Source organism: Siniperca chuatsi, linkage group LG15 (genome assembly GCF_020085105.1).
Source record: "Siniperca chuatsi isolate FFG_IHB_CAS linkage group LG15, ASM2008510v1, whole genome shotgun sequence".
Classification (NCBI taxonomy): Eukaryota; Metazoa; Chordata; class Actinopteri; order Centrarchiformes; family Sinipercidae; genus Siniperca; species Siniperca chuatsi.
Window position 1 is genome coordinate 18490135 of NC_058056.1, and position 24294 is coordinate 18514428.

The 24294-nt window shown below is 40.1% G+C and overlaps 3 protein-coding genes across 5 annotated transcripts in view; 2 read left to right on the top strand and 1 right to left on the bottom strand.

Annotated features, from left to right (window-relative positions):
• aqr (aquarius intron-binding spliceosomal factor) overlaps positions 1 to 14067 on the top strand; it is a 53795-nt gene extending 39728 nt beyond the window's left edge. For 2 of the 3 annotated variants that reach the window (XM_044167201.1, XM_044167203.1), the window contains exons 33-37: positions 4592 to 4677; positions 7808 to 7982; positions 9183 to 9293; positions 9949 to 11830; positions 13428 to 14067. In XM_044167201.1, coding sequence (XP_044023136.1) covers positions 4592 to 4677; positions 7808 to 7982; positions 9183 to 9293; positions 9949 to 10206 — 630 coding nt within the window. In that variant the 3' untranslated portion in view covers positions 10207 to 11830; positions 13428 to 14067. Of the gene's footprint in view, positions 1 to 4591; positions 4678 to 7807; positions 7983 to 9182; positions 9294 to 9948; positions 11861 to 13427 lie in introns of all 3 variants that reach the window. The other variant, XM_044167202.1, reaches the window with a different exon arrangement.
• Positions 14068 to 18325: 4258 nt separating this feature from the next.
• On the bottom strand, positions 18326 to 20097 carry LOC122862232 (E3 SUMO-protein ligase ZBED1-like). Its single transcript, XM_044167581.1, has 3 exons — positions 19273 to 20097; positions 18689 to 19070; positions 18326 to 18437 (listed from the first exon to the last, which is right to left on the bottom strand). Exons 1-2 carry the CDS (start codon positions 20095 to 20097, stop codon positions 18858 to 18860), a joined length of 1038 nt encoding a protein of 345 aa, XP_044023516.1. The 3' UTR covers positions 18326 to 18437; positions 18689 to 18857.
• Positions 19667 to 24294, top strand: part of LOC122862035 (actin, alpha cardiac muscle 1) — a 20012-nt gene continuing 15384 nt past the window's right edge. Inside the window, exon 1 of the mRNA XM_044167207.1 lies at positions 19667 to 19801. The gene's annotated coding sequence lies outside the window, so the exon portion shown is untranslated. The remainder of the gene's footprint in view (positions 19802 to 24294) is intronic.

Sequence of the window (24294 nt, forward strand, 5' to 3'; positions counted from 1 at the left end):
ACTGTTGGATTGTCTTTGTGCAGCCCACAGTATTTCCCCCAACTCCTCTTGTCTCTCTTCTCTCGTTCCTTCCTTTACACTGTGTTAAGTCAGCAGCCCGTTGGCACAATTTCCCATCCGTTTTCTGTTTGTACTGCTAAATGCTTTTACCCGCTAGCCTCAGGTTATGCTTTCCTCTCTCCCTATCCTTTTTCCCTACCCACATTCTCGTACCTTTCTTTGGTCTCTGTTCTTTTGGCCTTTCACACACTTTACAATGTCACAGAATATTTAGGCATGCCAGAGAAAGTTGCACAATTAGAGAGAAAATGCCATATCAGCGTCAGTGTCATTTAGTCTGTCTGTTGGTACTTTCTGTTTCCCCAGCCTGACTTGAGACGTAAATCTTCACATCACAAATACATACTTAGATTTTTAAAGAAGATTTTTTTTAAAGGCAAAATCATTTTTTAAAACAGCTAGAAGCTATAGTTTTTAGCAAAGGTTACTCAAACAAAAATTAATTTTGCATTTGTTGGACTATTGTCAGTCGTGGATAAATACACATTCAGTGCCATACTGAGCATTCATGGCAGCAGCATGGTGTATGTGGAACACATTCAAAATACACTACAGTACCCATGTTCATTGTAATGATGCAACATGTCACTCAGTGCAACAGTGTGGCTCACTTACAGGTCTATGGCACAGATAAATAAGCTGTATCCAGCTTTGTTAGTAGGACCATTTTATTGTTGCTTTTGGTATTTCCATGGAATTTTCTGACAGTAAGACACATAAAATATCACCAGACTTATCTTTTAACTCATGAAGGCACAAGCACAAATTGCAGCATGTTGCTGTTTATTAATTTTCTAACAATTAGCCAGGAAGTTAATCCCTCTCATGTCTTTGTGTGCATAGTGCATTCTTCCACCTGCAGGGTTGAAGTGTTTAATGGTCACCTGTTGTCTGTATTTTGTGCTGTGCAACGCTAGCGCAACAACGCAACCTTGTTGTTTTGTGGTGTTCTGACAGCTAGCTAGAAATTGTGCTTGGTCATGTTAAATGTCCTGCAATGTGGAGACATACAGGTGTCATTCATTGTGCTCATGGCCTTAGTAAGTATGCATGCCCGGTAATAAAGGGGTGGGGAGGGACTGGGGTGACAGGCTGTTAGATTTGCTGAGAAGAAAGATAGCCAGAGAGGGAGAGAGATGAAAAAGAAAGAGGCGCTCTTGTGAGAAAATGCTGTGCAGCTGAAAGGTCATGGCGCTGAGCATTGGGGTCCACAGTGTGTCTATTAATATGCCACAATGGCTAAAACCAAGCTGATGTCAACAACCAGCCTACTTTACTATGATGACTTTAATTAGACAGAAAAGGAGAGGATGGCCCGTTTGCACCAGTCACAGTCCCATACTCAAATAAACACACTAGCTTAAGATGTCAACTGAATCTTAAACACAACATCTGGCATACATATGCATGCAGTTATACACTTATGCATCTTTAATGTGATATTTGTTTTTTCATTTACTTTGTGAATTTTATAGACAAGTCCTTTTGTTCTGTTAGTGCTGTATTTTAAACCCTAGGATAGTATTTATTCATCCAGGTCACTAACCAGAACACTATCACATAAATGCAAACCGGATTCAGAATCTGTTCTTCTCACCCAAATCTCACCCCAACAAAACAGTGATGTAATTGTTACCAATTGTAAACCATAAGGTTTTATCTGTCTCTCGTTAGTTTGGATGCGCATCAACAGAGTCAAGGAGAGATGATTGAGAAGGGGGAATGGCTTGACTGTTTAAGCTTTAAGTCTACATTCTGCATCCCTCCCTGCCCCTCTCTACCTCTCCCACATTCTTCCACATGGCTACAAACACTTTCCCCATCCCTTCTTCATTTTCTGAGAGCATGAGCCTCTTTAACAACAGAAAAGCAAGTCTTGCTGTGTGAGCAGAACCAGGATATCTTGTAGCCATGGAAATGTCTTCTTAACATGTCCCACCATGCCTTTTTTTTTTTTTTTTGACAGATATGAAATCCTGAGACATGTGGATATGAAGGCACAAGAAATGAGATGTTACTCTGTCATCCCTGAGAGTCTCTTGTGAAAAAGTGAATAATCCGGCAGCCTGACTTCTGCACATTCCAGGGCTTAATTGCTGTGAATAAGACATGGCAGGATGAGTAACAAAGAAAGAAAGAGAGGAGAGATCCACGTTTGACCATCAGCTGAAAGACTGTGTGTCATTGTCTTCATGACAATGAGGAGAAGGAGGGCGAGATGGAAGAAAATGATTCTCAGTCAAATAGCATTCTATTAGCAACAATCTGTGTGTACACAAATGTGCGGCTCACAGTATATTTTGTGTGCGTTTGTGTGATTCCTTGTATCCACAGACATGCATGTGCCACAATGACATGACCTCTATAATTTACTCCCTGGAAGATTTCTCATAAATAACTAAACATCATGCAAAATGCTACTCCTCGGGGAGATTCTCTACCTGGGGTTCGTTGTCACTGTCTGTGGGCTAAGAATAACTCCCTCTCTTAAGCACCCCTTTCTCGCAGTTATAGCCCCTTCAAGTCCACAGTTATACCCTACTTCTACAAAGGGTGTGCTGGAGTGTATCTGTGTATGCCACATTTGTGTGAACATGTGCGTGCATGCATACCACGGCTGTTTGACTTGAACATTAAACATTTGACTTGAACATACAGCCCGAAACACCTCATGCTATTGTAAAACCGACATATTGTTGCCTCTGGTGCTGCACCTGTTCTTCATAGCAACAGGGAGACATAAATAAATATTGGTCTACATCATTAGCCCCATCTCTCCCTCTTTTACATGTTCACACACACACACACACACTCCCCATACTCCCTTCCTGTTACCCAAAAGGGGTTTTGGAGGGGTTTGGCAAAGGGAGTTGCAGGATCACCGAAAGTTGCATTAGCTAATACTTCGACCACATGATTTATTTAGCATGGGTGGTTCATAGGTTGGTTGCTGTAGTCCTGGGCCTGTGTGGCTTCTCAATGGTAGCTGATGTCCTATTGATCCACTCTAGAAAATGGATCTATAGAGAAAAGGCCAACCTCTTTCTGCTGGGCTTTGGATTTCTCAACATGTGGCCTATATAACCGCATAGTGGAATTTCTTGTACAATAGCAAATAAGGAGGACCTATGACATGTTTTGTTCATGTAACCTCTATTTACATGCATTCTCACTTCATGTAGGTTAGGCTAACAGTATTCCTTCTGACTTGGTTGCCATTACCATTAGGAGAAGGCGCTGGTTCCAGAAGTGTTTTTCCCCTTCTGTATTCCCTTTTCTTTTTTTTTTTTGAAGCAATGTCGTCAATGTTACTTAAAATAGAAACACAGGACTCTTCTGGATGATGAGACAATCCTATAGATTTACGTTATGACCATCAGTTTTAATCATTTCAACTGTTTCTGAGAAATCATATTTTTTCCATCAGGTGGTATGACAAACGGCTCTAAATACTACAGTACCCATGAGCCTTGGCTGCTGTTGCTATGCAGAAGAAGGCAGTCAAAGGCGCAAATCAGAGCAGTAGCAAATTTACAATGCTTCCTTGTTGAATTTGTGAACAAAACACAAAGTTTAGCCTCTTAGTGGCATACGTAACAGAACTTTTTCTAACGCTGTTGTTCATCTTTTGTACTGATATATCAACTGGGAGAGTTTCATACCAATCCAAGATGTAGAAATGCTCTAACTGTGAGTCGCGTAACATTGTCAATAGGAAAAATGAATAGGACTTTAAGTTAGTTGCCAAGTTGGAGGAGCTACTTTGGGTACCGTACGTTAAAGATGGACAGGAAGCCCAGGCTATAGGCACAAACTGGGGATTTTAGTTTAGTTTTTGTTTTTGACAGCAAGCTAAACTTGTTACTCAAATCTCTTTGAAACTGTACTCCAGCAATACACTCTTCAACACTGCCATGAGTTGAGCACAGCTGTTGATGACATGTACACTGTAGGAGGCGCCTGTTATGGGGTTCAGTTTTTACAGGGTTGCATCTCATCAATTTTCTTGCATTGTATCAAGTTCCAAGTGCAGTATGTTGTCGTTATTATGTAAGGTGCAACAGCACAAATTCAAAACACAGCTCTGTTCTTCATATACGGGAATAAGTATGCTTCTCAGCAAGACAGGATTACCAGGGTATAAGAGCAAATTGGCTGACACGAGTTTCCTTTTGCTTTGAAAAAAAAATCCTACAGAGAGCCACTTCTCCTCCATTCTCCTTCTCTGTGAAATAATCTCTGATCCAGTCAAGCAACATGTGCCCCCAGTACCTTGTCCTGAGTCTCAGGGGCCCAGGTAAGAGGCTAGTGGCAGCAAATGCCCTCTAAGCCGTATTAGCCCTGCTGGCTGCCCATGTGGCCCACAGCGATAGCAGCAATAACAAGAAAACACAGGCACCATCGTTCACCCCCCCCCCCCAAAAAAAAATAAAAATAAAAAAGAATTTAAGACGGAAAGCATTTACTTTGCAAAATACATCAGCTGCCGTTGCTTGGTTTTTTGTTCAATAATGAAAATGTTTGTGTGCAGGTGACAACAGTGGACAGGTTCCAGGGTCAGCAGAATGACTACATCATCCTCTCGCTGGTCCGCACCAAAGCCGTGGGACACCTGAGGTAATTTACTTACAATGCATGCCAAGCAGAAAAACTTGCCTGAGCCAAAATGGACAGCTTTAGCAGCTATTCTTCTACAAAAACACTTGTGCAATAGGATCTGCACCTTAGACACACATCCTCTAGGGAAACAACACAACAAAAATGTAGTCTCTTGAGACAGCTGCTCTCAGGAGGCTCTCTTCTTTTGTCATGTGTAACTACTGAATGAAGTTTGCTAAAGGAAAAAAGACAACACTGTGGCTGCCTTGAAGTATGTATGAGCTTAATTTGAGGCAGGAAGGATAAAGGGTGCTTCAGGACAGGAGCATGTCTGTGGAGCTGAATATACTTTTTGTCCTGGTTAAGAGAAGCCATTGTACTCTGATGATTGGGTTGAGACTATTAAACAAAGAGCTCTGCTCTGATCAAAGGTATACCATATAACAGTCATTAAGAGGCATGATGGTAACCAAACTGCTGCGGTAGGTTTTATGTCTTTTCATTCCATGTCCCATTGCTATCTGCTCAACTACACTTGCTGGCCTCTCTTCTTAGTCTTCAGCTCCGTCTCCTTATCTCTCCTCTCCCTCTTCTTCTCACTCCCGCCTCTTTCCTCATTTCACTGAATGAATAAAGTGTAATGGCCTTTCACTCCTCGGCTGCCATGATATGCTGATGAGCTCTTCACACTTGATACGCTGCATGTTTTAATACCAGACAATTGAGGCTGAACTCTTCCACAGCACTTAAGCTTGCCATGCAGGCCTCTGGAAATGATGTACAGTAGCTGCTGTTGAAATTGCACTGCTCACAGCTTTATCACAGCTGTACTGTCAGTGCACTGCAAATTGGAACCCCAGTGCGAATAAGTCATTCCTTTTGTAGCTAAATACATACACACCACCCTTGAGCGTGGTCATTTTTAACTGGCAGTGAAAACACTTAAAAACTCTATTTTGTTCTTTCCCCATCTTCCAGATAAAGCAATGAATTGATGTAGCTGGAATGAGAAGTGCAGCGGGCCATAGAACTTACAGGCTTTGAAAACGTAGTTTTTCAATCAGCTTCTTGCTGCAAGTGTATCAAAATTGATGCAGCAAAACCAGAGATAGTCTTTTTCATTCCACGCATTCTTCTTCCTTGTTAAAACCTGGCGCCTACATTACCATCGACAGTTTGGTCAGCAATTTGGATGTGTTATGCTAGTAGTGGCTATGGGCTGCTAACCTCAAGCAGAGGACTGAGCTCCAAGTGATGCTGACTGAAGTTACGTCATTTAAGGCAGTTTATCAGACTTTGCACAGCTCCCTCAGGAGCTACAAAATGTTTTATACAACTTTTTTTAGACCTGTAAACAGACTTTGATGTGTAAAATTGGCACTCTTCCCCTTTTAATAACAGAGCAATTAAATAACAGAAAATGTTTAGTTTTGCTTTGACTTAATATTCATTCATATCTTGGTGTCCTGACACTTTTAAATGGTCAGCTGAGTGGCTGAAAGTGCAGTGGTTCATTAAAAATTCTTGTGCTGTCCATTGTGGTTTTTGCATACTGGCATCACTGTGGTGTACCACTGAGTCCTACCTTACAATCCTCTTCCTCCTGCACTCTCCCCTCTTCCTGCATCTCTCCTCATGGCAATCTGCTGCCGTGACAACCACAGGGGACGCAACTGACCATATGACAAGCTGACCCTTGCTTTGACAGGAGAAGCATTCCTGCTGATACACACAGGCACGGTCACATGCAGGAGCACACTCTTTGACAGGGAAGCACAGATCCAGACACACACTGACATGTGCACACACACACAAACGGTAGCCATCCACCCAGGTGGGCGTCTCTCAGTAGTGCCATGTCCGAAGGCTATCATGCTTCATGATTGGTTCATCTCTTTTTAGAGCTCTGTGCTCATTGGTTGTAGGCTGTTGTAGTTCGTCTCTGTGGAAATGTTGTGTTTTCAAGTTTTGTACCATTCTTGAAATTTGCAGTCATTTTACATAAACCTATCAGCTGCACATGTTAACACACTCATTAACTCTGCACAATGGTTTCCATAAGCCCCCCCCTTCTACATATTCATGCAACTCATGCATATTGCAAGGATTAATCGTCTTAATCTCATGAAGTGCTCAGGTGGACATATTCCACATTTTTGGCTGCATTTCAACATGTGTATGTGTGTTGGTAAGTGCATGCATACAAACATGGGTGTGTGCCAAATATTTGTACATCAAACCAAAGACTGTTTTCAGTATCACCAGAGCTGCTTGAGTAAGCCAAACACTCATATGGTCTTCCTTCTTCCGTGCTCTGAAGATTTCTATAGGCCAGTTAAATGGTCATATTTTGCACAGCCCCATTAGGTTGTCCATCCAAACACCTAAAACACACAATACGAAGATTTATTAAATACTAAAATATGTTGAAGGGTACCCCCTCCCTCTTTTTTTATTGGTTCACTTTGTGAAAGAGCACATTTTTGCTTTTAGAAGATGTCCAAGACTTTCTGCCTCTCTTCCACCATGTGTAATGTATATAACAAGTATAGTAGACTACAATATGTGGATGTGTACTATAAGAATAGATTTTCTTACACAACACATTGTATTGTATTGCATTTGAACACACAGTCAGCCCTGTGTGTCAAATGCAGTGTTAAGCATGTTTTTAGCTGTTGAACTTGGGTATATAGACATTCAGTGGTATTCCTCTAAAACAGGGCAGGTAAACAACCACTCCTGTCTCTAATCTCTTCTACTGGATGGCAAGAAAAAGTAACCTATCTGCCCTGTCTTGTACTCGCCCACCTCTCCCTTTCTTTGTCTACCTTGTTTATCACTACCCTTTGCCTTTATTCCTTTATTTCTCTCTCAGCTTCTATACCTATCCCCCTCATCTATTGCCGCTTATCCTTCCCTAATACTCTCTCCTCCTACACTAGCATTTCCCTTCCTTTACAATCTTCACGTGATCCTTCCACTTTGATCCATTTACCTCAGTTTTTGTTTTTGCTCGTTCACATGAATTCTTCTCCTCTTAAATTTTCACACTTTCCTCCCCCGCCCCTGCCACTTCTCTTTGATTTTTTTCTCCCCTTGTGTCAAACCAATTTTTAACTTTTTTTTTTTTTCAATCACTTCACAGGGATGTGAGGCGTCTGGTGGTAGCCATGTCAAGAGCCAGACTGGGTCTGTACATCTTTGCTCGGGTGTCGCTGTTCCAAAACTGCTTCGAGCTGACTCCTGCCTTCAACCAGCTCACTGCCAGACCTTTGCAGCTGCACATCAGACCGCACGAATACTACAGCCAGGAACAGCCTGTATGTAGACATGCACACACCAGTTTCTCCAAGCACAATAATCTTCTACCATTAAATTTGATTTGCTGATAAGAACCGAGCTTACTTTTCCACATGTTCCACATCAGTGCCCATTCCCTTATAACTGTTGCACCCTCCAAGTCATTGCTGCCACAGACCCCGACTGTCTAATCCTGCCTCTATATTCTGAATGGCATCTTCATTCCCCTTGGTCCTCACTGATCCCAAGTCTTACTGCAGCTTTACCCATAGGTCCTGGTCTGTTAACAGCATTCTGCAGGGGCTATGTGCCAGCATGGGAAACACAGGCCTGGCTATAATTAACCCCCAAAGGTCAGAAGGCAAAACCACTCTCCCAAATCGCACCAGGCCATCTTGAGACGACTGTTGTCTGGTCACTGTATCTCGATGACTGGCGTGTGTGGCAACAGGGGTGTCTAAAATACCCCATAGCCTCTGACACTTCCTCACTCTAGAGTGTTCATCCCCATGGGGGACAGCTCTTTTGGGCACACACATGCGGCCCCTGCTCAGCCCTGTCTATCTGGAGTCGGTAAACCCCTGCTGCTACATGCCGATGCAGATTAAAAGTCTGATTTTTATATGGCAACACTCGACCAGAACTTTCACAGGCTACTTAATACTGCTGCTAAATGCTCCATATGGATATGTACATATTTACAGCACTGTTAGATAGTATTGGGCAGACAGTAACGCTTGATGTCTAATCACAGTCAGTCACTGGGAAACACATTAACACCCTGATGTTTTTACTGATAGTTTTACAGCAATAAAACCACAGACAGTTAAGTTTTACAGTACTGAAGCAGTCAGTGCATTCACTTTGATACTATGCCCAAAGGGCCTCTGTGAGCATCACCCCTGTATTTAGGAAGGAACAGCCCAGCAGATTAAATATTCTGCTGGCCTCACTCCTCAGTTTAGGCTGTAAGACTCTGTCTGCATATTAATATTGTAAAATTACAAACTATGCATCCTCGACTCCTTTTGATAGTATGCGAGCAGTGATCGCTGGAGGCAGCAAGTGCGAAATTTGCTTTCAAATAAGCACCATGTTGGTGAGTTTGAATGTAATGGCTGAAAGAATGACTACTAACAAGACAGATCTTTCCTTTCACATCACATCCTAGACTCAAAACAATCTTTCTCTTATTGTTATTTTTTGTTTCCTTCCCTCAGAGAGATGCTTCTGGACAGCCAGACCAAGTCGTCAAGAACATGCCAGAGATGACCAACCTGGTGTACAACATGTACATGCACATGATCCAGACCTCCCAAAAGTACAGACAGGTACAGACACCTTTGATAAATACAATAATGAAGAGTGTCAAAAACAGGATATACTACTGTATTATTCAAAACAACCATCAGTGCAGTACTGTTGCTGTCTCATAGTAATATTAACTTCTCTTCTACAATATACCTGAGACAATTTAAAACTGGTACTTTTACTATGTTGAGTGTATACACACATTATACTAACACCATAACAAATGTCTCTTTCTTTAAGTCTTGTGACACTAAGCATTGAAGCAGTGCTAAAAGTTGTCACCGTCTCTCCCTGGTCGCTATTTTGGTATTTTTAAACTTTAATGCAACACAGTAAATAGGTCAGATGTAAGAGAATTGTTGTAGTTGTGCATGTGGAGAATTAACAGGCCACAAACCAAGCATATTAAAAGTGGAGCTCAGGTGATTTTTACACTACATTCAGTGTCACATGTCTCTTGTGCTAACTTAAAAAGAGGATTATGACATGATGTAGGGAGAAAAAAGTAAACAAAAATGCTTTGCTTTGATGGTGTATATATATACTACATTGCCCTCAACATAGACTATATCCCAGTAGAATGCACCTAGATTTGATATTTAGTAATATAATATTAAAAATAAAGGTGGAAATATTCTTCCTCCTCATTTTGAATGGTTTTCCTTGGCTTCTTAGCAGCAACAGCAGAAACTGGCTCTGCCTCCACAACAAACCAAGACAGATGCTGTGGTCGAGAAAGTGCCAGCTAGCTCTGGGGAACCGCAGGAAGAAACTCCCATGGAGCAGGAAAACACAGAAGGAGAGGCAAACTCGGAGGACAGCAGTGAGAAGAAAGAAAATCAAGATACAGTGGACCATGCAAAGATGCCAGAGCATCCCGGCAGAGACAGCGACAGTGACGGGGAGGACAGTGGAAAGGAACAAGAGCAGTAAAGCATCCACATATGGGACTACTGTCTAATTAAGGGCCTCAGTTATTGAGGGGACCAAGTGGACTGTCCCTTTACAAAAAGATTAGTGGGGAGTCAGTGATTCTGAATTTGTTTTCTACTGAAAGGAGATCCCGGTGATAATGTTTGATTATTTTTTCTAGAACATTTGTAAGCATCAGTACTTTTATATTAAAAAAAATGGAAATCCTTCATTGTCTGTGATATATTTTACTATATGTGCACCCACTAGAGCTGATTATACTCTTAAAGAGACTCCATATCCCTCTCACACGCACACATTAACAAACAAATACACTGTATAGTCAACATGTTTAAGCCTTGTTAAAATCTCTTGTCATGATACTTCCATTCATCTGCTTCCCTCTTCTGCTTTAAGCACAACTGCAATCTGATTGGCTCAGCCTATACCAGCTACACAAGCTGCAACTAAGCTGCATTTATAGGTCAGTCACTTCACCCAAGGGCCAGTGTGCATGCTGGGGGATTTCAACTTGCCCTCTGGATGTACACAGTCACTCAACCAGCAAGCCTTAAATCCTCTGCCATTCATAACTTTGTGTGGCACACTAACAGCACAGTGCTCTGTAGAATAGTTCATATCAGCTGGATCAGTGTTGCGGTTTGATGACCAAACTCAACCAAAAAATGTGAGGCTTAATATTTGTGTTGACATCAAAACATCCATTCTAAAGCCAAGTTCCAACCCAGGTTTTGGTAATTTAAACATAAATCCTCTTAAAAATGAAGAGGTTAACACAGTCCACAGCCCTGCAGGCAAAAACACAGACTGGAAATTCATTCATTATCATGCACCAGAGGTTGGCTGTCGTTACATCATACCTCAGGCAGGCTGAGAGAACAGGTCAGCTGCACAGCTGCTGTTGCCTGGGCCAGTCTGAAGACCTGATGGAGAACCATGTGTTGATAGATGTGTAGAGACATATTTTCTGCATTCAGTCAAGTGTGGAGCCATGCAATGTCTATTTTTCTATCTCCCAAGAGCAGTGCACTCCGCTTTGAATATTTTGGAGTAGTAGGCTATGCCTTTCTGTCAGCTGAGGAAAGGATTAGAATGGGAGGTTAGATAAGGGAGATAATCTCTGTCGGCTGAGGCTGTGTCTATGAATTACTGACAACAGTTTTGGCATAGAGCCCACAAGACAAAGACCAATATGCTATATCACATGATGCTAACATTTCTCATGATTTGTACTGTATAAATGAACATTACCACAATAGACTTTTGTCTATGTAGCCATAACAAATGCACAACGCGTTCCATGATATATATTACTAAATAGTCCTCTACAAACACGTGACAGCGAGCATACTTTTTCTTGAGTCATATGAATGTCTGCATTGTGTAACATCCTCCCTTCCCTTAAGCTTCCAGTTAACTTTGTTTTCTTCCAGCTGGCCTCTTGAGAATTCAGTTGCCTGTGGTACCTTGTTGTGGTAAATTAGATCTAACTGGTGGGACGTGGCTACTTCTCACACACAACATCTCTTCCAACCTCGAGCAGGACCTGGGAGTCTGGAACGAATAGCTACAAGCAAGAAGGAGATCAGGAGCTCACTTCCTCCAGAACCGCTCTCTGCTGAAGGTGAACATGTCTTTTATACTCACGCCACAGGTATTCATTAGGTTAATAGCTACTTTGCAAAGCTCTCACATCTAACCTTTACTATGGGCTGATGTTTCACAGAGACTAACAGCATGCAGTAAAATGGTTAATTTGGTCATGACGACAGACAGTACATTATTGTTCTCTGTATAGTGATTTGTAATTTGCCACAAAGAAATGTCTTGTGTTGCAGCCCATTTTTAAAATATTTTCAAATCTGAGAGGGTTTTTTATAAAACATGTTTTTTGTTATTCAGTCAGTTAAATGGGCTTGCAATACATGCAACAGTACAAAAGCAAAAAATACAATGTCCAAGAGGAAGAATTTGAGGTTTGAGGCTACAAGTACGACAGATGTCAGAGTAAAATAAGTGTAGTTTAGTGGCTGATGTGGGTTTTTTTCCTCTTTTTAATGTGAAGGCGTTTCCCTAAAGCACGGGATCCACTGTGGGGACACACTCGTGTTAAATGTGTAATTTATTGCCCAACCCTACGTGACAGTAGTGTCACAACAGGAAATTACACATTACATAGAGCCAAGACAGTAGTGCCTGGAGTACCATTGTGTCTTAAAGCTAAAACAGGCTTAGGGAATCAGTCTGACAGCACACAACACTTTCACACTCATAAAACCATCAGTTCTACAATCTCAACTTCAAGGCTGGGCCTCAGGGCAGATTTTTCTTCGGTGGATTTAAACACAAAAAAAGCTCCTCTTGCTAATACTGCATTTCCTGGAAAAATACAATTTCAATGTCTCCACATATGTTTGCCATTAAACTTTGCATAAAGCATCAGGTAGGGAGGGTTCACACATTGCACAGCATTCCAATTAGCAATTTTTCATCACAGTAACCTCTCTCTCTTTCTCTCTCAAAACTTAACACGGCGAATGGCCACCCACTATTGACTCTGGTTCTGTCCAAGGTTTCTGCCTCTTAAAGGACATTTTTTCTTGCCACAGTGCAATGAGATAACTTCTGTTATGAATTGGCGCTATTTAAATAAAATTGAATTGGATAGATAAAACAGGCATTTTTATAGCTCAAAATAGCAGCAAATCATACTCCTGGCCACAGTTTCTTATCAGCGTGACAGATAAAGTAATGCTCATTACCAAAGTTATGCGTGATCTGTGCTGATCTGCTATTAGTGGGTGACTAATGTGCCAGCGCCAGTCTTCAACACCGCGTAAGTGGGCGGCCTGTTGACCTCAGCGGGCAGACAGGCCTGGTGGTTATTGCTTGGGGTTGCTGGCTTATCATGCTTTGTCAAGGCCACTGCCTAATCCTGACAAGTACATCCAGATCATCAACAGGGCACGTTTCAATCTGATAATCTCCCATCATCACTGAAGAGGCACTGTCGCTCACAGGAACACACTGATGCTATTGTAGTGACTGATGTACTGTCATTTGCGATCCTAAAGTGCACTTCTGCCACACTTCCTCCCAAAGTCCAATGATCATAGGTTATAGTTGTATGTCGGCTTAACTCAAGTGGAAGCATTTGACTTTGCAAAGCATGTCGATGTCCACTTTGATGAGCCACTCTTATCTTCCTCTCTTTCTCCCAGACTAGGATGGCCAGTTGTGGATCATGTTTCTGGTGCATCATCTGGCTGGTGGTTCTGCTGTGCATTGGCTGGCCCCTAAGCATCACCTTAGGGGGTCTCTACGGCCTCATCAGCCCCCTCACCACCTGCCTCGGCCTGGACCGACTCTCCGACCTACTCATGGAGGGGGCCAACCTGGGCCGAACCTGCGCCAATAACATGAGGCACTGCAAGCCCTTGTGTTGAGATCCAACAGCTGGATCAGAGATCGATGGCGAGATTGTTGCTTTTCTACAGAGAAAAGCCTTCACTGTGAGGAGAACTGTTAATGTTTGTTTTATGTGGAGATATCGTGAGATGATTGGCACTCAATACAGTGAGAAACTTTTTAGTAACTTGTGTAACAAAAAAGGTCCAGAAGGTCTGGAAAATGGAGTCCACTCATTCTGTTAACATGTAATTAACCATGGATTTCAAATTTGTATGGGTTTGTCAGGAAGGAAATAGGCTTTGTGTTCATGGTCTGTGTTTGCTGTTTAATTCATGATGACACTGCATGGAGAAGATAAGAATGAAAATGGCAATTTAACAATGGAAATGCTTAGACTTGTAAATGACTGTATGGAAACTTTTAATGCGATTAAAATGGCTTTGAACTTGCCCTCTATGTTTGTCAACTGACTTATTGTATACAGTATTTGGTGGAAAATCCATGTTGTGAAATTTAAAGGTGAAGGTAAATAGCGAGATTTCCATCAATAATTTTGTTTACATGCTTTTTCCTACTTAGGGTCATAGGGGGTCAGAGCTTATCCCACCATGAATTGAATGGAAGGCAGAGAGATCTTTTTGAGACAGTTTTCTAGGTCATCTCAACACAAATTGATCACATGAATATATCAACAACTTATAGCAGCAGTAACTGATTTTTTTGGCCACGTGGGGGCAGTGGAACAAGATCTAAACATGGACATAGTATGACCATATAAAGCTTTTGAAGTAGCAAACGTTTTCCTGTTTACACAGCCAACAGACAGTTAGCAACACTATCATTAATTTGGAGTCATGTTTTTGACCACTTGACGAATATAAGTCCAATATTCACACTCTTTTTGCTCAGATATTTCCCTCAAGAGTTGGTGGAGACTAAAACTGACTCTTTACCTATTAAATGCTCCATTATGTTCACTAGCTAGCCGCTAGCTTTGTCTGTCTGTTGTTTGGTGCTGGGAAGGTAGTGTAGAGTGGGTTTATCAGAGATTTTTTTTACTGCTGTTGGAAACAATGTTGATGAAAGTGGTGAGGCTGAACCAAACAGTAATGTTGCAGGGCCATAAAATAAAAACAATGAGCTGTAAAATGCTAAAACACTCTGTAGAGCTGAATGAAACTGCAGAGTTGGGTGATAATTTTCTGTGGGTGTGTCACTAGAGCGACCCCTTTCACCTAACACATAATCATTTGATTCATTGTAAACATAAAAATATTGAATAGTGCAGCTTTCAAGTCTGCAATCCAACTGTTTTAGTTGAGGTTGAAAATTTAATTAAATTAAAATTTAATAAATGATTACTTGTTGGTTACTTTGGTTTATAATAAAGTTATATTTTTCGTTAAATTTTGAATTGTTTAATTATTGTTTAAACTGCACTCACTGAAAAACAAATAGTTCCCAAAGAAATACTGACAGTTTAATAAAATTTAAGAGCATTATTACTGTGCTAGTGTAAGCTATTACAGTACTCTCTCCTAAAATCCATCTCCTGAGCATGTTTCTCTGTGCTGTAAATTAGTAAATTATCACAAGATTTCTAAATAAAAACTGTTACTTGATTTGGTGGATATAAAGGATCAAAATCTAGTCAATAGACAGCTAATTCTAAGTTTAAATCCCTGGTATAAATACAAAAAAAACCTTTTCAGATGAGTGATGCTAGAGTTTAAATTTTTTAAAGAGGAAAAGTTTGACCGTAACTTTTAAATAGTTGGTCACAGCCTCAGAGTATAACCTAAAGATTTCTTTTCACTGAGAAAACATGTCCATAGATTTTCAAAAAACAAGCTAAGAACTAAACTGGCTAAACAGTTACACAAAGTTGGCGAGTGCTTCTGTCAGCAGTCAGCAAAAGATTGAAAAGCACTCAGAAAACAAGTGTGAAAGTAATATGACAGTGTGAGACAGCTGCTAACTCTGGGAGACAGACTGCAAATAAAATATGGAATGTCAACATCGCTGGCAAAAACTGTAAGATGGTGTCTGAATTGGTGTGACCCAGTGGCTCAAAGACTTTCAAAGCTACTTGTTTTTCAATCATTGTTTCTAATAATGAGGGTCTTATGAGGTCGTTTGAGACTGTACCTGGGTATGGGCTTAACAAGTAAACTTGTTATGAAAGTTTTGAGGTTCTGGATTCAAGGTTTATGCCTTTTTTCCCACTCCTCGAATGGAACCTTTGAAAGCAAACATCTTCAAATAAAGATTTAAAAGTTGAAAAAAGGCTCTGAAGTAGAATGATCCAGTGGCTCAAAGTGCCAGATGGTTGCACTAAAGTTTTGACATTGTGGGTTTCATGCCTGAGTAAGTTATTGAATTTTGAAAGCCATCACCCAGAGGAAAGGGTGAAAAGTTCTAGCTTTGAATGAGTAGCTATTATGCCCCAGTATTGTAACTGCATAAAGAAAAGAGCTAGTTCATTACGGAGTGGTTGGCCATAAGAATGCAGAAGGCAAATTATCCAATATACAAGATGAACTATCAGATAAATTATAGGTTTTACATGGATAGAACTGGTGGAGTGATGATAGTGGCTGCTTGTATGTGCCTTTTGCATTGAGCTAAAACACTTAAAATGTATGCTGCTTCAGTGTTACAAAGCTGACAACAGTGCTGTTTTTCTTAGCTCGTGAAAAACTGACATATTGGAGTTAAAGGTTCTCATTGGGCCGTGATGATACATAAAACACAACTGCATTAAGCTTCATGTCTTAAATACAACATTTTACTCTTTTGGAGATTTTTCTGTGCTAATAATGAGCCACTTTTTGTTGCCTTTTGTTGTTTCATACTGTTAATTTGCTGACCATTTCTTATATCTGCACATTTGTCTCTTCATTACAGGTGTCAATACATAAGAGTGTCAGTGTTCATTAAATTAATAAATACATCTTAAAAGATAATGATTTTAGGGTCACTGAAACCATTTTCAGTGTTGTTTCAAAATTTTGTCAGCAGGCAAAACTGATTTCCAATCTCTGTCTCAAAAGGAAGTGTTCGACATTTTGGGAAATATGCTCATTCGCTTTCTTTGCTGAAAGTCAGATGAGAAGATCGATACCACTCTTATGTCTGTACGCTAAATATGAAGCTGGAGCCAGCCTGTGGTTAGCTTAGCTTAACATAAAGATTGGAAGTAGTGGGGAACAGCTGGTGTGGCTAAGCTACACCAAAGTGTAAAATGTACTATTTTATTTAATTATTTGTTTTTATTCCTTAATTACACTGTTGCATATTCTTATGTCCTCCATGCATTCCACCCAATTTTTTTCCTAGTCTTTGTTAGATCAACCGTCATGAAACTAACTTTGACCTTAAGTCAAGTTAGGTCCATGCTATTATACCATGCAGTATCTCAGAGGGATATCAGGCTATGTTTAATTCCATTTCTTTAAGGCTAGTTGTTAGTTTCAACCCCTGTGACTCAACCAAGTGTGCTCTGAGCTATGATGACAAATAGGGGAGGGAACGCTTGTGCTTGACCAAACATTTTAGAGGAATATCATGGTAAATTACCATTTTCATCTGGCACATACTAATTTAGTGACCTTAAGTCACCTTTCACTGCATTGCTGCTTTTGGGGTCAGTTTGGTATTGCTTCAATAGAACTGTTGAGCTTTGAGGTCAGCTGTAATATTGCTCAAAGGAGTTGATCCCTTTATGAAAAAAAAAGTTGTCATGAAAGGTTTTAGTTTCTGCTGTTTTTTGTGTTTGTTTTTTTTCTCCCTCACAGTAACTGGTGCGTTGGCAAGGAAAATAATCTGAAATCTATGGTGCCAGAGGTTAAGGGGAACAGTCCACTTTAGCTTAATTGAATAGGGGGGGCCGCCATGAATCAACACTGAAATAATGTATTGTACTAAGAAGAGGGATGTTCAGTGGTGAAATGTAACTAAGTACATTTACTAGGGGTGGGACGATACAGGTACCTCACGATTCAATTCTGTGGCAATATGTGGTCCACGATATGATAATATCACGATTCGCGATATCTACGATATTGAATATATTGGAAAAAATTTCATCAACGATATATCACGATATATGTGACTGAAAAGAAAAAGAAGGAATAAGGAAATAAGGAAATTTTATGCATTTATTAATGCCAACATTTCCAACATTGTGCAAAGAAATATGCATTTGCATAACTCACTGCCTCCTGGTCTTAAATGTAAACACTGTACATCTAGACAGATAAAAGTGCATGAACATTACAAAACAACATGAACATTAACATGTGTAAACCATAATACTGAAACGTCAGTAGTAAGTTACTGTAAACGGTGGACACATCAAGGCATATTCTTCTTGAGGAAAACTAACTGATCAGCATGCTCAGATGTAAGAGCACACCTCTGAGCAGAGATTATGTCACCGGTGGTAGAAAAGATTCTCTCTGATGGCACGCTAGTCCCTGGCACACACAGGTACCTCTGGGCCAGCTTGGCAAGGTGTGGGTACTTGCATGCCTCAGATTTCCACCAACCCAACGGCTCATCTGACAGTGGTAGAGGTGAGGATTCTTGATATTGCTGAACCTCCTTTTTAGCCTTGGAGTTAGGTGATGATGATGGGGTCAGGTAAGATCTGGCATGCTGGAATGTTTGTCCAAGGAGGTTTGCAAGTGCGGATCTCCTTTTTTTGGTGTGTGTGGTGGTCGGTCCTCATCACTGGTGTCATCAGCAGGACCACTCTCTTCAGTGCTTCCTCCCTCCTCTACATTACCATCAGACTGCATTCCCACATCTGCATTCCCCTATAAGACAAAAAAGCATTTGGCACATCTTCATTGTTATTTTTGTTATTAATGAAATAACATGTTCATCACAACAAGAAATCCTCAGCCCCTAATCATTTTAAAATTTAACACATCTTTGCACATGGTTAGATGTGTGGATGACATTTTTCTACCAGCAGTGCAAGAGTTGAAAGTTTAAAAGGTACAAATACAATGAGAATTTCAATGACCCAAGTAACTGCTGTTCAGTTTTTACAAGTTGTAATTACCATCAGGGCAGCAGCCTTGGACACAACCATGGCATACGTCTCCTGCACTTCTGAAGGCGACAAGAAGAGCATCGACTTAAACCTGGGGTCTAAGGCGGAGGCAACGTGGAGGAAGTTTTCTCCTCTGCAGACATGTAGCGCTTTGATAGGTCTCCATGGATGGCACACTTTATGTCCTTGACGAGAGGGCATCCTCAATTGTGCTGAGTGTGTTGCTCAGAAGTTGGGCGTGAAGAGGAGCAATGATGGAAACAGTTGGACTTTTCTCCTCACACATGCTCTTTGTTGCTACCAGCATTGGATGGAGGGCTTTCACAACCTCTTCTGCATTCTTGATGTCTCCATCAGTCAGGGTAGAGATGTCAGTGGTATTCTTTCTGACCTTTAAAGAAGGAAGGAAAAGAACAGAATGAAGTCAAAAGTTTAAACTTTATAATGCACATATTCCTTATTAATCCAGACCAAGAAGTCAGGAAAAAGCACTTTACACTAAGGAACAAAATATATATCATGTTAACAATAATATTTTATAACACATTACAGTTATCATATGCAATTAAGTAACAAAACAATAAACGCCTTACCTCTGGAGATAAGAGGGCAGCAGTAACAGCTGGCTGTTGCTCAAGAAACCGGCTGATCATCTCATAGGCACTGTTCCAGCGGACAACAACATCAGTTATCAGCTTGTGGTGCGGAAGGCCTAACATCTTCTGGTTCCTCTTCAGTGCCTCAGCTGCTGAGGTGCTCCTGTGGAAGAATGTGCAAATTCTCCTAATTCTCCCGAGCAGTCGAGCGACATTTGGCAGTTTGAGGGCACGCTGCACCGCGAGATTCAAAACATGAGCGAAACAGCGAACGTGTGGATATCCAGCAATCTCAACAGCTACGGACATATTCGCTGCGTTGTCAGTCACCACTGCTGGCTCTTTCTCGGTGAGCTTCCACTCGTCTACAGCCGTCTTAAGCACCTCTGCCATGTGAGCGCCAGTATGACTGTCATTCATAGCCCGAGTCTGAAGGACGTAGCTTTGGGCATCCCAGTTGTCGTCTATGAAGTGGGCAGTAATAGTTACGAAGGACTCGGTGGCCCTTGACGTCCAACCATCACAGGTTAGTGCAACTCGTTTAGCAGACCGGAGCGCACCCTCCACTTTGGCTCTGGTATCTGCATACAATGCAGGGATGACTTTGTCTGTAAAGTGCCGACGACTCGGTATCTCGTATCTCGGTTCCAGTGTTGTCAACATTCTGCAAAATCCATCATTCTCGACCACGCTGTAAGGGCGAAGGTCCTTGCAAATAAATTCGGCGATGGACTTAGTGATACTCTGTGCCCTCGGCGACCCAAAGGGAGCTTTGCTTTGAACGCAGTAGTGATTGTCGGCTGACTTGGTTTGTAACTGCATAAAGAAAAGAGCTAGTTCATTGAGGAGTGGTTGGCCATAAGTGCAGAAGGCAAATTATCCAATATACAAGATGCGAGTTTTACATGGATAGAACTGGTGGAGTGATGATAGTGGCTGCTTGTATGTGCCTTTGCAAGCTAAAACACTTAAAATGTATGCTGCTTCAGTTTACAAAGCTGACAACAGTGCTGTTTTTGCTTAGCTCGTGAAAAACTGTATTGGAGTTAAAGGTTCTCATTGGGCCGTGATGATACATAAAACACAACTGCATTAAGTTCATGTCTTAAATACAACATTTTACTCTTTTGGAGATTTTTCTGTGCTAATAATGAGCCACTTTTTGTTGCCTTTTGTTGTTTCATACTGTTAATTTGCTGACCATTTCTTATATCTGCACATTTGTCTCTTCATTACAGGTGTCAATACATAAGAGTGTCAGTGTTCATTAAATTAATAAATACATCTTAAAAGATAATGATTTTAGGTCACTGAAACCATTTTCAGTGTTGTTTCAAAATTTTGTCAGCAGGCAAAACTGATTTCCAATCTCTGTCTCAAAAAACCTGAAGTGTCTCCACATTTAGGTGGAAATATGCTCATTCGCTTTCTTTGCTGAAAGTCAGATGAGAAGATCGATACCACTCTTATGTCTGTCGCTAAATTTGGAGCCAGCCTGTTTAGCTTAGCTTAACATAAAGATTGGAAGTAGTGGGGAACAGCTGGTGTGGCTAAGCTACACCAAAGTGTTTATTTTATTTAATTATTTGTTTTTATTCCACCATATTCTTATGTCCTCCATGCATTCCACCCAATTTTTTCCTAGTCTTTGTTAGATCAACCGTCATGAAACTAACTTTGACCTTAAGTCAAGTTAGGTCCATGCTATTATACCATGCAGTATCTCAGAGGGATATCAGGCTATGTTTAATTCCATTTCTTTAAGGCTAGTTGTTAGTTTCAACCCCTGTGACTCAACCAAGTGTGCTATTTACAAATAGGGAGGGAACGTTAATGACCAAACATTTTAGAGGAATATCATGGTAAATTACCAGAATGGTAGATATTGCTGCTTTTGGGGTCAGTTTGGTACAGTGACAATGACAACGGGTAATGAAAAAAAGTTGTCATGAAAGGTTTTAGTTTCTGCTGTTTTTGTGTGTCATTTTGTGTTGTAATAAAATATCGATATTATGGTGGCGTTAGTGTATCGATTATTTATTGCGACAGATGAATCACACTGAAATAATATATTGCAATATCGATTTTTTCCCACCCCTAACATTTACTCAAATACTGTACTTAAGTACAGTTTTGAGGTAATTGTACTTGAGTATTTCCATTTTCTGCTACTTTTTACTTCTACATCACTACATTTAAGAAAGAAATATTGTACTTTTTACTCCACTGCATTATTTCTGACAGCTGTAGAGACTGGTTGCTTTGCATATTTTGCTGATTATTTTTCATACAAAATGGTAAATGGACTGTATTTATATAGCGCCTTTCTAGTTTTTCTGACTACTCAAAGCGCTACATAACATACGCATCTTTTAAAATGAGATTCACTGTTCAGTGAAAGAAATCTCCCTTTTATCAAGTCATTTCAATCTGGAAAGTTTTATTTTCTTACAAAAAGTGAAAAAGATCTAGTAGGAATTTTTAAACTTCTTTCAATATTCTAGTGCTGTGGTCTGCCTTATTTTGTCTTGTCTTAATTTCTAGAACAGTTTTTAAACATTTAAATTCAAAATATTCAGAAATATTCTGACTGTACTGTAAAATAAGTTTTTTAGGATTCACATGTCTTCATAAATTTGGAGGGTTTGCAGATTAAACTGCCCATAACTATAAGTATTTAAAGTCACCTTGACCAAAAACAAAAATGTTGCTCACATGTTAATGCATTAGTGATGATAGTCCTATATAACACTGTGAAAGGGGCCATTTTACACAATGAGTACTTTTACAACTTTAAGTACATTTGACTATTAATAATTATGTACTTTTACTTATGTAAGATTTGAATGCAGGACTTTTACTTGTAAAAGACTATTTCTAAATTGTTGTAGTATTACTTTAACTTTTAAGTAAATGAGCTGCCTACTTCTTCCACCACTGGAGATGTTTGCCTATAGGTAAAACTCTTTAAATGTGAAATTAGCCTGTGGACTTTCAGATTACTTTTGAATCTTTCAAACTATCGAAGGCTAACTTTACCCTACGTTCACAGCAAACTTCACAGTAAATCCAACTGAAGCACCTTTCCTGCCTTTATCTTGTAATACACTTTTGGAGCTGCTTAGACGAACAGTAAAACATGAAACAGAATCACGGTTCAAAAGAAATCCCAGAGGAGCAGATGGGGTCATAAAGAGATGCAACAGAGCAGCCGAATGGCACATTATTGTACAACTGACTATTTACTCGGAGCAAAATGTGCAATACTTTAAGCAATACTTTATTGACTCCTAAGGGAGCATTCTCGTTTGAGGCTGGAGCAGACTTAGCTTCATAACAGCATCCCTGACGCAGATAGGGGGGATGCATATTGCAATATAAGCAACATGTTAGAATGACTAATATGTTATTGCTGTAGAAGCTTAATTAAACAGTTTGAATATATGCAAGACTATCAGAGAGCAAAAGCCTATTTAGCTGAACTTCTTTTAGGCGAGGTGTTTGGGTACTTTGCCTAAAAACTCACAAGCTTTCCTATCAGTTTTGACTGGCACTGTGCATTCTCAGCTACCACCAAAATAGCTCAGGATTCATTACTTAGGGACCCCTATAAAGACTTACCAAAATACTCTTGCTGAGCAGCCTACCTACAAATCTGGGTAGCTGTCTATTTTGTAGCTTATTCAAATTTGATTCATGAATATTTCATTTTCAATCCAAAGCGCTTTTTAACCTCATTTTCTACCATTCACTGCTGACTGATGCACACAGTGACAAAACCCTCACTCATTCTTTTTAAATGCGGGCTATAATCTGAAACTAATTTTTTAAAAATGAGGTGGCCAATGCCCGAATGTGTATTGCAATATTTATGTGAGTGTCATATGAGACCTAGTTAGATTGCTTTTTTGTCTGCCCAGCTCTGCTCCCAAACATCCTGAGGATGGAAGCCACTTGCCAAAAATATCGCCCAATTTTAATTCAGCTTTCTCTGTTTTTCCTCCCAGAAGTCTTGGCAGAGGGTACAGCAGGCGATAGGCCTTGAAGCCAAGCTGACAGTGCCTTACTGAGAGGCTACGAGAGAGAGAGAGAGAGAGAGAGAGAGAGAGAGAGAGAGAGAGAGAGAGAGAGAGAGAGAGAGAGAGAGAGAGAGAGAGAGAAGCTGGTGAATTTTTCATTGGGGTCTGACACTGGCTATGGAAAAAGCCTGCTCCCACTGGCTGCAAGGAGACCTGGGAGGCAGAGCAAGAGGATAAGTATAGGCCTCCCCTTTCAATTAACCACATACTACTCTGTAATTTCACCCTCACATACACACACATACACACAAGGTGTTGTGGGTACTCTGTTAAATGGCTACTTCACCAGTCCACAAGAGGAAGAGCTTTTCCTGGTTTCTAGTTTCCTAATGAGGAATTTTACAGAGTTTTTTTCGGCAGTTGGACCATTGGCGGTTGGATCATTTAGTAGTTTCAGTTACAGTATAATAAGCTTTGGGAAGGGCTGTAGCTACCATAGAGGACACTGAGGTCATGTCCTCTGTTTTTTTTCTCTACATTCTAAGTAATTTATATTGTATGTATGAATATATACACACATACGCACACATATATGTACATATACATATATACATATACATATATACATATATAAATGTACATATATACATTTACATATAAATACATATATACATTTACATATAAATACATATATATACATATACAAATATATACATACATATATACATATATACAAATATATACATACATATATACAAATATATACATACATAAATATACAAATATATACATACATATACATACAAATATATACATACATATATACATACAAATATATACACACATATATACATACAAATATATACACATATACACACATATACATACATACATATATACATATACATACATATATACATACATACACATATATACACACATACATATACACATATATACACACATACATATACACATATATACACACATACATATACAC

Bases quoted from the DNA above. Each gene is read 5' to 3' on its own strand.
- LOC122862232 (XM_044167581.1), bottom strand. From the start codon at position 20,097: ATGCAGTTACAAACCAAGTCAGCCGACAATCACTACTGCGTTCAAAGC. The intron at 19,071-19,272 runs GTAAGGCGTTTA...CCTTCTTTAAAG, and splicing joins CTGCCCTCTTATCTCCAGAG to GTCAGAAAGAATACCACTGA.